This window comes from Phialemonium atrogriseum, assembly GCF_030411735.1.
Source record: "Phialemonium atrogriseum strain 8032-3 unplaced genomic scaffold QBC33scaffold_24, whole genome shotgun sequence".
NCBI classification, from domain to species: Eukaryota; Fungi; Ascomycota; class Sordariomycetes; order Cephalothecales; family Cephalothecaceae; genus Phialemonium; species Phialemonium atrogriseum.
Window position 1 is genome coordinate 238,246 of NW_026848161.1, and position 13,206 is coordinate 251,451.

The 13,206-nt window shown below is 56.6% G+C and overlaps 3 protein-coding genes across 3 annotated transcripts; 1 reads left to right on the plus strand and 2 right to left on the minus strand.

Moving 5' to 3' along the window:
* The first annotated feature begins 135 nt into the window (after nt 1-135).
* On the plus strand, nt 136-1,870 carry QBC33DRAFT_477852 (Lactonase, 7-bladed beta-propeller-domain-containing protein). Its single transcript, XM_060425276.1, has one exon. The coding sequence runs from the start codon at nt 291-293 to the stop codon at nt 1,566-1,568; it is 1,278 nt and encodes a 425-aa protein (XP_060280651.1). The 5' UTR covers nt 136-290; the 3' UTR covers nt 1,569-1,870.
* A 219-nt stretch (nt 1,871-2,089) lies between these two features.
* On the minus strand, nt 2,090-4,044 carry QBC33DRAFT_199277 (concanavalin A-like lectin/glucanase domain-containing protein). The gene is made up of 3 exons (XM_060422569.1): nt 3,711-4,044; nt 3,166-3,603; nt 2,090-3,093 (listed from the first exon to the last, which is right to left on the minus strand). The coding sequence occupies exons 1-3, from the start codon at nt 3,826-3,828 to the stop codon at nt 2,321-2,323; spliced, it is 1,329 nt and encodes a 442-aa protein (XP_060280652.1). The 5' UTR covers nt 3,829-4,044; the 3' UTR covers nt 2,090-2,320.
* Nucleotides 4,045-5,983: 1,939 nt separating this feature from the next.
* QBC33DRAFT_199541 (MYB DNA-binding domain protein) lies at nt 5,984-8,064 on the minus strand. Its single transcript, XM_060422570.1, has 7 exons — nt 8,000-8,064; nt 6,881-7,416; nt 6,780-6,827; nt 6,681-6,713; nt 6,510-6,593; nt 6,413-6,446; nt 5,984-6,330 (listed from the first exon to the last, which is right to left on the minus strand). Exons 1-7 carry the CDS (start codon nt 8,007-8,009, stop codon nt 6,302-6,304), a joined length of 774 nt encoding a protein of 257 aa, XP_060280653.1. The 5' UTR covers nt 8,010-8,064; the 3' UTR covers nt 5,984-6,301.
* Nucleotides 8,065-13,206: the final 5,142 nt, after the last annotated feature.

The window sequence follows — 13,206 nt, forward strand, 5'->3', positions numbered from 1 at the left end:
CTCGCGCAAGCGCGCGGTCTCTCGGATGGCCAAGTCATGACTGCGGCTTGGCGACAAGCTTTCTCGCCGACTTTGATGATCCGTAAGTTTGATCGTCTATAACAACAAGGTCGATACCCCCAAGGCACCCCAGTTGACCCTCGGCATCTATTTGGTGACCCGGCGATGATCCCCCCCCCCCCCCCCAATTTCCTATTTCATCTCATCTCTACCCATCCGGTGCCTCCAGATCTCCTTGACCACTGTGACAATCCCGGTCATTCAGAATACGTACACAGCTATAACCCACGATGCTGCGCTTACTATCAACACTGCTCCTCGGGCTGTGCCTGAGCCCCCTGGCGACATCAGCACCCTCATCCAGAGCCACTCTGGCAGCGCGGCAGGAAGAGGCGGCGGACGCGGACCCAGACGCGGCGGCGGTGGTCACGCTGCTCATCGGTGGCGGCCCGTCGGGCACGATCGCGACGGCCGAGTTCGATGGCGCAGGCTTCACCATCGTGGCCAACAACACAATGCCAGGGACGTCTGCGAGCTGGCTCCTCCCCCGGGGCGACGGCAGCGGCGACGTGTACGCCGTGGACGAGAACAGCGCCACGACGCGACTCTTCTCCCTCAACCCCGCGGCGGGGACCGTCGACCTCGTCCAGAACGCCACTGGCTCCCCGGGGGTCGTGTTCCTCGAGTTCGGCGCGGGGGCCACGCGCATCGTTGGCTCGGCCTTTGGCTCGGGCCGCCTCGACGTCTGGGACGTCTCGGCGCCCGACGGCTCGCTCTCCCTGCTGCGGCAGATCGAGTCGGACGACGCGCTGGGCCCCAACACGCAGCGCCAGGACGCGCCGCACCCGCACCAGGCCATCCTCGACCCGACGGGCCGGTTCTTCGTCGCCAACGACCTCGGCACCGACACCGTCCTCGTCATCGACTCCGCCGACGACGCCTTCGCCGTCACCAACCGCGTCCGCGTCCAGCCCCCCGGCTGCGGGCCCCGGCACGGCGTCTTCTTCCCCCCCTCGGCGGCGGCGACGGCCACCCCGGCGACGCACTACATCATGGTGTGCGAGATGCTCAACCTCGTACAGGTCTTCGAGGTGACCTACGCGGTCGACACGCTGCAGCTGCGGGTGGTGCAGACGCTCTCCACGTTCGGGGCCGACTCCCCGCCCGCAAACGCCTCGACCGCCACGGCCGGCGAGGTCCAGCTGTCCGTCGACGGGCGCGACCTGTACGTCAGCAGCCGCAACACGGGCAACGAGACGGACAGCATCGCGCACTTCTCCGTCGACGTCGGCGCCGCCGGCGAGGGGCCGGGGACCCCGGCCCCCGGGGCACCGCTGTCCGTCGCCTTCAGGGAGTCGGTCTCGTGCGGCGGCACGGTGCCGCGCATGTTCAGCCTCGCGCAGGGGGCCGGGAGGTTCGTCTTCTCGGCGAACCAGGACGGGGAGCTGGGGCTCGTTGCGTTCAGGAGGAATGCCGATGGGAGCCTCGACCCGGCACCTGCGGCTTCGTTGCCGCTGGGTGTGTTTGGTCCGCCTGGGTTTGGGCCGCAGTTTGTGCTGCAGATTTGAGAGTATCTTTTTACTGCGAACGTTTGGAGTTAGCGTGGATTGTCTATGACCTGAGGGTCCGCATGAGACTTGGTTGAGCATTGTACGGCGTTGGGAGACGGGAGTGTCGTTGGCTGGCCCCTTAATCCATAATTGCACTGGAGACATGGGCCATGATCGGTTTGCATGATCAAGCCAGAGGGGGTTTTTGGCTTCTGCTGGGCAGCGCATGCTAGATAGACGAAGAGAAGCATCAATATTGGAGGTAGAATCTAGGATCCCACAACGAAGGTGTTCCAGCATAGAGAACATCCGTTACAGACCCTTGGCTACACGAGAAAATTGTGTGCTGTGATATCTTTCCATTTCTGCATTACCTCCCTTATCATGCACACTGCGCCCTCTCCAACTCGTTCGTCCCGGAGACGTAAGTACAACAAACGCTCCTTCCCGCCCACAGCCAAAAGAGAGGACGGCCGAAGCCATTAACCCTGACGTACGAGAAGAGAGCCTTCCCCGGTTTCTTGCCTCGTATAGTATGCCGCAGATGACGCGAAAAGGAAAGACGGGAAGGAAAATAACGAGAAAAGAAGAGAGACAAAAAAAAATATCCGCTCATGCTGTGTGTGCTTCACGCTGCTCCAATCCCAGGGTGAAAAGAGAAGCAATCAAAAAATTAGGCGTCATGATGTATGACAATTAGATACAAGAAGCTAGAAACAAGATGGAGAAAACCCCAGTCCTGGCATTGAGAGCCCACCATTACAACCAGCTCAGAGCCACAGCATCCCAGCGATAGCCACCACGACGGCAAACGCGCTGGCGCCGAGCGTCCTCTCGACCACCCTGACGCCGTCGTTCTTGCTGCCGGAGCCCGAGCCCGAGCCCGTGTCGCACGACTGAGTGAAGCCCGTAGCCGTGCACCGTGGGGGCGCCGTGCCGGAGCCGTCGCCGGAGCCGTCACCCGAGCCATCGCCGCCGGGGAGGATTCCCGAGCCCGACCCTGTGCTGCCGCCGGGGACGGACGCGGCGGTCGGGCCGCTAGAGCCCGAGCCGCTGGAGCTGCTGCCGGCGTCCATGTCGAGGCCCGTGCCGGCGAAGCTCTTGAGGATGGTCCCGTCGTTGCCGTCGAGGACCGTGTCGTTGGTGGCGCGCGCGTCCGTGTACCGGTAGCTGACGTGTTTGTTGGTGCCGGGCGGGCTGTTGGCGTTGAAGCACTCGACCGAGATCTCGCCAAAGGTGGCAAAGTCGTAGCCGTAGTTCTTGATGTCCTCCGAGTTCCAGTCGATCTCGCCACCCGCCCACTCGATGGTGCCGGCCGCGTTGCTCGGCGCGCCGCCGGGCCAGAGCGAGATCTGGACACGCGAGGGCGTCTGAGGGAAGTTCCACTGGTTGGCGGTCGCGTTCCACGTCTCCGATCGCTTCTTTGTACGTCCCACCTTGCCGTCGACGAGCCAGGTGATGGAGTCGGGCGTCCACTGGATCTCGTAGACGTGGAAGTTATCGAAGGTGTTGGAGATTCCGGTGATGTTGCCCGAGTTGTCATCTGTGGGATGGCCAAGTCAGTTGTTCCGAACGCAAACGGGCAGAGAGGCAGGTCTATATAGGTTCCACTCACAATCCGGGATACCCTGGAAGTAGTAGTTGGTCTGGGCAACGCTCAAATCGACACCCACAAACTCGTAGTCGATCTCGTCCTTGACATCGCTGAAGAGAATGAAAGCCGTGACGACGCCAGCACCCCTCGACGTCTTCATTTTTGCCTTGACGGTGCCATACCACATGTACGTGGTAGTGGCAAGGACGGTGCCAACCGATTTCGGGGGCATGGTGAGCAGGACATTGCCATTGTAGGCCAGCGGCTCGCCTTGAGCGACCCAGTCGGCAGTCTTGGGGTCACCGAGGTACTTGCCGACGTCGACAATGCCGTCCAGGCTGTCCATCTTGTACGTCTTGCTTTCGCACACCGGCGCGGGGACGCAAGAGTCCAGCGAGAAGGACATCCGCGGGTCACAGCCGCCAAGACAGAAGGCGCCAACGCCGCACTGGTTATATTCTGTGATGCAGGTTCCCGACGTCAGTGTCACGAGGCAAGCCAACGCGGTGCGACGACGATACGCCACAGCCGCAAGGAAGTGGGGATCACTCGTGGGAACGACTTACGAGAACAGCATGGCGCCTCCTTGGGGCACTTCTTTGACAAGGAGCAGCTTGGCGGTTCAGCGAGGACGGTAACCGCTCCAAGCAGGGCAGCTGCCAGCGGCAGAATCGAGCGGACCATGGCGATCTTCGAGAAGTGTGATGAGAGGAACGAGGTTGGGATAAAAGTATTAAGATATAATTTGCGTATTATTCTAGGGCAGCCTAGAGCGACAGCATGCACGGTATATGGCGGTATATGAACGAGAGAAGAGCCTGTTACGGTGCTCGCCAGTAGAATCCGGTTTGATTCAGCTGGCCGGCCTAGTATTGAGTGAGGGCGACGCGGGTGGGAGCGAGAGAAATTCCGACAGCTTCGGTCGTGTTCGAGAGAGAGGGCAACGCAACGGGTTGGGCCGGGAGGAGAAGCGATTGACAGGAACGTCTCAGCTCTGGTTCGTCGGCAAGAGGGCTGAGTGTGGGCAAGCGAATGTGTCTCCCGGAGGAGAGAAAATCGTAGATGGGGGGGGGGAGAATGGAGCGATCGACGGCGAAGGTGTAGAAATTAGAGAAGGATGATTAGAATTGTTTATTCACTGTTGAAACAAAGAGACGATCCTCCCTCCCAGGTGTGTGACGGGCGATCCAACCAGGCAGGAGATGGAAATCCAGAACGCGTGAGGGTGGGAGTGATCGAACCGGGAGCTAATAAAAAGGAGAGGCATTTCCCATAAAATACGAGCCACGCATTCTACCTTAGACCAGGGGTGCCAGGCTGGAATGAGTGGCGCGCCCTTACCAACTCCCTCGTATTGGCTGACCACGGAGACCAGGGGTGAGGCCCCCCGGCCTTCGCAATGCTACCCTATTCGTGACCGTTTGGTTGAAATCACGAGACCCAACGAGGCCACTTACTACAGACCATACAGAACAGAGCCTCTAACAGGGAACTTGTAAAATATTAATTGCCGTCATTTCGAACCCGCATGCGTTTTCGATGCCATATACTTCTGATCGATGCCGGCGTGCAATTTACGGGCATAAATCCCAGGGCTCAAGCCCGTTCAGTGCACTTCTCAACTTCATGCAGGGATGTTGTGGGCCAGATGGACAGCTCGCTGGACCAATCAATCTATGTTCTCCCTCTCCCCACTCAAGTTCAAGGTTTTACCTTTTTCCATGCCTCCAACCTTCAGCAAGCCACCTTTCCTTGACTCGGGCCATGCGCCATTCCCGCCTTCGCTGGGCCGAAGACCCTAGTTGCACGTGCCAGTAGGCTTTCCCGAGAACTTGGATTGGGTTGTGGGGCCGTATTGTACCCGTGAATGCACAGGTTCTAGCACGTTAAATTCTCGACATACTTGTAGCTATACATGTTGCATGCCAAGTCCAAGTGACGTAGAGATATGATCTACATCAAGTACTCAGCCAGGCAGTCTCACCCGTTGGGCGATGCAAGTTCGCGGGGCATCGACGACGAGGTAGGGCGCTTGCCGCGGCCGAGGATGTTGATGCTCTATCATGAGGTCAAGGCTGATTGATGATAGGGGGCCAAGGAGATGTTGGTCCGGTCCTGCAACTCCATCAAGTTGCCCTGTCACAACTGGGGAGCTGTGCTGTATCGTAGAATGGGAGCTCCTCCATATCAGCCAGTTATGTAACAGCGTGCAATCAAATCCTCGAGGGAAAGGAGACGTCTGGTGTATTCCGAGGGTATTCACTCTCAAGCTAAAGGAATCATTCAATCTCCCCATAGAGTCGATCCTGACTCAAGCAATCCTTCCTCCATCCTTCCCTAGCCGTTCGAACCAAGTACCAGAGGGTAAGCACCGGCTCCCTTCTCACCGACAGAGGGCGGGTGCCTCTGGGACGTGTCGCGATAAAAAGATATCTACTCGTCACAAGGCCACGCAGAACTTCCATAACCGACTTCAGATGGGAAACTATCCCCGTAGCATCCCCGCTCCATCCAAGCCTTTTAAGGAACGACCCACGCGCCATGGCTCTGTCTCCGCTCCGAGCGAGAGAATCCGAAAAGGAAGAAGAAAAGAAAAGAAAAGAAAAGAAAACAAATTAAGCCTAACGGCGTACCCCATCAACGACTAAACGCCTGATGGGCCATGGGATCCACGGCCAAGGACCTGAGTTGCCCGAGGCACCGATGATAGCTGAACCGGTGGCAATGGGCTGCGCCAACCACGAAAACAGGCGATGGAGGCGAACCACTGCCCATCCCAACGTCCATGCCAGAAACCAATCCGATCGCGAAAACCCATCCCGAGGAAAATCGGCTAGAAAATGACAGAATTGAAATACAGACCACCCAGTGACAGCGACAGGCGTGGAAACGCAATGAACTTCCCGTATGAAGCAGTCGCGGATGGTGAAAGAATCAAATACAGGTGCAGTATTTGTTTTCCCGAACCGGCGCCTCCCTAGACTCGCGACGGACCAAAACAGAGCGAGGTGGTGAGCTCGTAAAGCGGGGAATGGGCGATAATGAAGGTAATCAAGACGCCAGAAAAAGAAGGGACCACGAATGCGGTGTCGTCATCTCCACCCAAAGTATTAGGTGCACCGTGATCTCTGAGCAAGGATACGAAGTCTCCAAAGCCCTATCTGTTCTTCGGAGTCGCAAAAAGATCTGCGAGCGCCAATTCGTCAACGGTTGTTGTTTGAGGGGAGATGAGAATTGCTAGTCTGGCGCTCGACGCTCAACAACATACCAGGAAAGTGCTCTTTGGCATATTGTTCACATGCCTGGGAGGGGCGGGTTAGCATTGGGCACTTATTGTTGGACAGCGGGGGGCGTGGGCAGCTTACCTTGGCAGGCTTGCCAACCTTCTGCCCAATGACCTTCCACTTGTTGTTCTCGTACTCCTTGATGGCATTAAGAAGCGCTTGGCTCTAGAAGCCACCTCGTCAGTATCCAGGGCTGGTCTCACTCAACTACCCAGCTTTGAAAGGGGCCCGCGCTATGGTGTGGGGATGTACCTCATCTTCAGCAAACTCGGCATAATGCATGTCCTGGGTTAGATGTCAGTATACAACTTGTTCATCCCTCTAACATGGTTGGTGAGGACGGTAACTGACCTTGTACCAGTGTTTTTTAACACTACCCTCAGTCCGAGTTGGAAAGGTCTGTCACAATGTCAACAAATGGGCCATCGCCTTCCTTGTCCAAGGTTACCAACCTTAGCGATCTCTGCCCAGCTGTTACCTGCGTCACGCATCTGCTTCAGACGGTGCTCCTCCGCGGGGGTCCACGGGGTGTTGGTCCGACTCTTCTTCGCGGGTGGTGGATTTGGAGTCGAGTTCGCATCGTCAGTCGGTGCCGGGGGCGCGGGGGCTGTCGTGGGAGCGGACGGTGTGGTCATGGGAGCCGAGGGCGGATGGCCGGGGGTCTGCGCAGTCGGTTGAGGAGGTGCGACAGCGGGGATGGGCTGCTGGGCCTGAGGTGGGATCGGCGCGGGCTGATGCTGTGGAGCATGAGCAGGCTGGTGGGAGGACTGTGGCGCCGGCCGCTTTCGTTGTCTCGGAGTCGGCGCCGGGGCGGGGGTGGGAGTCTGGGCCTGCTGGTGTGGAGCTTGAGGAGGCTGGGGATGTCCCATTGGGGGTTGGACCGGGGCGGCGTGGTGTTGCTGCTGTTGTCCCGGCTGCGGGGGAGGTGGGGCGCCATATGGGTAGTGCTCCTGGCGCCGGCTCATGTCCGGCTGGGGGGGGTAATGCCCTGGGCTGTACCAAGGTGAATGGTTAGCGAAAGGCGTCTGTTGTTGTTGCGGCTGGTGATGTTGATGTTGATGCTGCTGCTGTTGCTGCTGCGACTGCTGCAACGACGGCATCGACGGCTGGCGCTGCCATGATTGCACGTCGTTCGCCTGCACCTTCTTCATTACAGACTAGGACGGGCAGGGGCAATGAGGTCGGGAGGGGCCTGGGAGCGAAGTACCAGCGCCAGGATGGACCGCCGCGACAAGAAAGGCGAGCCAGCGGCGGGACAACGACACAGCACGGTGGGAAGAGGATGGCGACCAAGAACAGTGGACGACAACGGCGCGACTATTTGGGGCTGGAAGCTTTTCCAAGGTGCCGCGCACGTCGAAGTTCAACAGTAGTGACTGTACTTGGGGGAACTCGATGGTTGTCCCATGTTTACAAGACGTTGGTCCAGGGAAGGAGGAGGAGTACTTGGGGTACATAATGTAGGTAGAGAAGGAGGGGGGGGGGGGTGGAGGGGATGAAGGGGTTGGGGGATGAATTGTGTGTATGGAATGCCCAGATACGAAAAAGGTACAAGTAGATGGGGTACTTACTGCATCTCATTTGGGTGCCCGTTAGACGGGTTACCGTAGATGTACTCCGGTACAGGGCCGACCTGCCACTGTTGCATGACCTGGAAGATGGGGCACAAAAATAAGTCAGCATGAGCGAGCTCGCTTTCGCGTCAAGACAGATGAAGCAACGTCGCGCTGATCGACGACGCGCAATCTGAGCGATGAGAAAAATAAGAATAGTGACAGCTGAGAGGGCAATTGAGATGGAAAAAGGGCAATCATGATGGTTCGCGTGTTGGTCTTGCTGCCGCTGCTGCTTTTGCTGCTGCTGCTTCTGCCGCTGCCACTGTCATTACCAATGCCATCGCTGCCGCTTGCTGTTGTGCTGCGACAATCACAATCAATCATGTGTCATATTGTGCGCGGCGAAAGTCAAGCTGCGACAGCTTGGGACGCGTGAACAATTAGCAGGACGCGCAGGCCGGCGACAGTGGCCAGTCTCGAGGGCAGTCAGGATGAAGCAGCGGCAGCGGCTGCCGCGAATGATGGATTGCCCGATGCAGCGACATCATCGCCAGCCCGCGTCGAGCCCGTCTCGACGAACGGAGCGGTGCATTCGAGACTCGAGTGACAAGCACAACAAGGGGAGCGCTTGTGGAGCGCGTTCGGGGTGGAAAAGGTACTTACGGGCAAGTAGTATCAGATCCAAAGGTGCATAAAATACCAGACGGCGATAATTGTGGACTGGCACTTTTTTATTATTTTCGTTGTTGTTTGGTGACAAGTACTCGCGAGTGACCAGCGCAGGGAGAAGGAACCTGAGAAAACGTGGTCACTCTAAAAGAAGGGCGCTTGTCAGAAGTACCAGTCGAGGGAGTCGAGGGGGCTGGGGTGGCAAGTGTCGGGTGGTAGCGGTAAACAGGAGGTCAAGGTGGCAAAAGGTGGAGAGGTAACCAGGTAGACAGGTGGAGGGTGGAGAGAAGCAGGTGGGTGAGGGGAAAGTGCGAGTGAAGGCGGAAGAGGGCTTGGGGCTTGGTTGCAATTCTTGGGGCGGGGCCACTCGTTTTGCAGCCAAATCTGCCTTTGGACCGGGATGTCTGTGGGACGCTGCGTGAGAAACGGATGTTAGAATAAGACAACAAATACAAGCAGGTTTCTTGCAGGTTTTTGTCGCTTGCGAGAGGGCAATTGAGAATGACCCTGGCCGGGGTGTGTATATGTAGGAGGAGGAAGAGTGGGAGAGGTACCTGATGATTCGAGACTGAACCCGGTGCGATTCCAAGGTTGACGCTAGCAGAAACTTATGTACCCAGTACTTGGTGGATACCAGCGCTTTGTTCGTTCCCTGGCCTAGGTAGTTTGCAACGGCGGTCTGACAGGTTGTCCCCCTGCGCTCGACTTGCTATGCTTTGCGTGGATTTTCTTAAAAAGTGAGAAGAAGCCCGGTTTTCAGTCTTGTTACTCTCTTGGTCCAGGGCTATTTTTTCTGTTGGTGCACTGCTCCGTGACTGATTAGCTAGCCCTCTTAACGTGGCTGCGTCGCTCTGTCGCAAAACGATTGGATGGCGCCAAAATCATGGAAGTTGCCAGGAGATAAGGTAGCGGGTGACCGGCGATTCTTGAGGGAAGGGCACGCAATTACGGATTACAATTATTTCTTATTTTCCCCGCGATTGGGGAATGCAAGATGCGAGACTGAACAATGGAGGAATTACAGGTCCAGGAAGTGAATGAATGGTAGGCAGGACCTGACCAACAGCTGAGGTTGTTCTGGAGACACCTGTGTACTTCCTGCCAAAGTCACTCCTAGGTCCTGGGCTGATTGTTCTGGACTTGCTGTGGTCCCGGGGTGGTTCTTCGCTGCGAACCTCGTTCGTAGTTTGGCAACGAAAGGGCAAGGTTTGGGCAGGTAGGTTGACAAGGGCGCGAACCTGGAACCAGGCGGATTTTACTTTGGAAGGTCAGGAAGGTATGTACTCCATTGTAATGAGTACGTACCTCCCTGGACTGCGGCGCTGATTTAGGTATCGCCAGAGATGAGGGTGAATCCGTTTGCATAAGTTGGAGGGTACGGAGTGCGCCGTAATCAATGGATAGTCGTTTTATTAATTCCATGGTAGCGTTTTGGCTATCTTTCGCTTAACACCTACATCGAGCTTCTCGCACCAAGGAGAGTCCTTCGCCGAAGATTTCTACCATTTATATTGAGTGAATGGTAGTGAGGCACCTCAAAGGCCCAAATATTATGCCGAGGTGTTGGCAACGCCTGTTGCCTTGGATGCTAATATTGCTGATCCAACAATAACTCGAAATATCACTCTAGACTTTTCAACTCCACACAACCCAGCATGACTCGAGAAGTTTCCAGCTTCCAAGGCCTGCCACAAGCAAATGGCCTTGTGCGTGTGCAAATTGTTTTCAATCTATACGACACCGATGGGCCCTCGCAAGCCATCGCCACGGTCAAGGAACGCCTGCAAGTGGAAGGATATTGGGGGATCTAGCTTGAGCGTTACTGGTCAAAGGCAGGTGGGCGAGCGAGAAACAGCGAAACCCAGTCACAAGCGGGATTAGACGGTAGGCAAGGCACCGAGGACCTGGCCGCAGACACCAAAGGGTTTGTGGCAAGCTGTGAAGAAGGTGCGTGAATCAGGCCTTGCACGAGATATCTTGAAGCTATCTTGTCAGTTCCGGCCAGACCGTTTCTTTCACGTCTTTTCCAAATCGTCACCTGATTGATACGGGACGAGGCGCAAGCAAGAGCAGCGAGGGCGCTAAGCCCGATTCGTCGTACGCCATATGCTATGGTAAAACCTACCTAGAACCTCGGCCTCTTTGTATCCTTTTCTCACCAAAAGTACAGGGTGTTATTAGGAGCCTTGGCAAAATGATGCTGCGCTGAGCGAGGTATTTCAAGTACCTGTGGGTCAAGTTTTGTACACAGACCATTGCTTAGAGAGGCCCCTGCAGATTCAACAGGCGACAGGACAGGGCAACATATGGACAGTCCGTCGAGGTACATCACACACTCTCTCGTAAACTGAAACGCACACCAGCCTATGGATAAACAATATCCTAGATATTCCCACGATGGCACAAGACGGGCTGGGCTGACTTGATGACTTGATAGCACAGGCGACTGCCAAGCATGTGGATATGACGGAGGAATTAGGTAAGGTAGGTATTGGCGTCGGATGACTTTTGAGGCAGGCAGCCGCCGTGTCGAAGTGGGGACACTAGGTACGCATCAGTACCGCCGAGAGTTTCCAGTTACCACGGTTCTTGGCTTTTGGGTCTCCGGTCTAGTTCATAATCGCCAGTTCCAAGGTTTGAAGAATTCCAGAGGCGCAAGAAGAACAGCGATCAAAGCAATGGGAAAGAAACCTGCCTAAGGGGACGGCTTTATACTGGGAGTTTTTGGCGTCGTTCCATTGCGTCTGGTGGAAGGATGGGGCCTATATTATCGCAGATATTATAGGGTACCACAGGTAGTGGGAGGTATCGTCCATCCTCCCTAGCGACCCCAGCTCCCGTCCCCAGGGGTCGGCGGGAGTTGACAGCAAGTACCCACAAGTAATTGTAGTACCGCCGAACTGCGGGGCCTGGTAGTGAAATTCAGTCTGCGTTCACCGTTCAATGGTCTCTTGTAGCCTGATGCCCTCGCACTCCCAGGACCCGTCTTTAACATCAAGATCGCCCACTCGGCGACAAGAAGTGATGTCATTTTGCACCACGGCGCGTCTTGCTGGACATTGTACGTCTGTACGCAGTACTGAGAAGGACAAGATAGAGTCCCTTACATGGCAAATGTTCGTCTTACGGGGTGTCCAAATATCTTCAACTATTTTAGTCCCTCCCCATTTTAACGACGCCACAAACTCGTCGAATGCCAACACCACCAAGCCGGGGATAGCTCCTCATCGCCTGCTGCCAGCCACGAAACGCGTCGAGCAACGAGAAACGCTTCGAGGCGTCTGCGCGAGCAACTAAATGCTCCATACGAGCCGGGGCCGTCACCCCCCCCCCCCCGCCCCCCCAGGCCCGGAACCTCGTCCAAGAGGAGTGTATCCCCACCCCACCTCCAAGGTCTGGCTCTAAGACAGGTAAGGTTGTGAGGTTGTCAGACGGCGTACAGCATGCTGTCCTTGGCCGCGGGTGGCACGCATGGTTCATGCAAGGCCACGCACGGGGAGCACAATGGGACAGGAAGCGGCGCCGGAGTCATCGTGCTGGCTGCCCCTTGTCGAGCCTTGCGGCGTTCCGCCCGTTGCGCCGAAAGCCAGGGATTGCCCAGGCCTTCCCACGGCCCACACGCCCCAACGACGCGAGTAGGCCATCCTTGCAGAAGCGCATCTGATAAGCGGGGAGGGGGCCTGGGCTCCTGTGTGCCGAAGAGACCGATTTCACCGGTCAGATCGGCTGTTTTCCGAGTCCGCGGGGCAGGCCGGGGTTGAGAACCCGGGGCTGATGCTCCAACCCTGCAATATCGAAACTGTATTATGGCATATCGGTCTACGGAACCTAGGTTCAAAACAGTAAAGATCGTCGTCACCTGGCTCTCGTGTGCGCCTTCAGCATCCGGGAGCACGTGCCATCCCGCTAGGTCGCCGCGATCTGATATCCGGAGACAGGCTGTAAAGGAGCGGCGAGCAAGACTTGACATCGGAAACGGAGAAGCAAGGGCAACTGGATTGAGCCGGGGCTCCGGCCAGGGCTGCTGAACTTCGGCTTGTCTCTCGTCTCTCGGAACCGAAGGGTTTCTCGGCCGTGGCTTGAATTGGCTCGTGTTTCTAGGGCCTGTTGTGTAGGCCGTGATACTCTGGGATCCCCATCCTGTATCGCCAAAAATCCACTGCCGTAACAAACAAAATGGTCGGACAAACAACAGCTCGCAGACGCCTCAAAGTCTGGCAAAAGAGCAGGCAAGAAACGAGGATGGCCAGTATCGAATAGGCATGACCAAACGTGCTCGCGAGACGACTCGAGCGGGAATCACGGCATCACAACACGTAGATGGATGGAAATCGAAGGGAACCAGGAGGCCAATGAGAAGCTGCGATACAAGGCGAAACAGAAGCCAGACAACGCAGCCAAGAGCAGAGGACCGCTTTGACGGGTCGAAATGCATGAACAACTCCTTCGGACGATAATGTTCCTGATCCTGAGTTATTTGTCTCGGGCTATTCTTCGTCTCATCGTTCGTTAGCTTTGGGTCGGAGGCAGGAGAAATAGAAAATGGAAGGTCC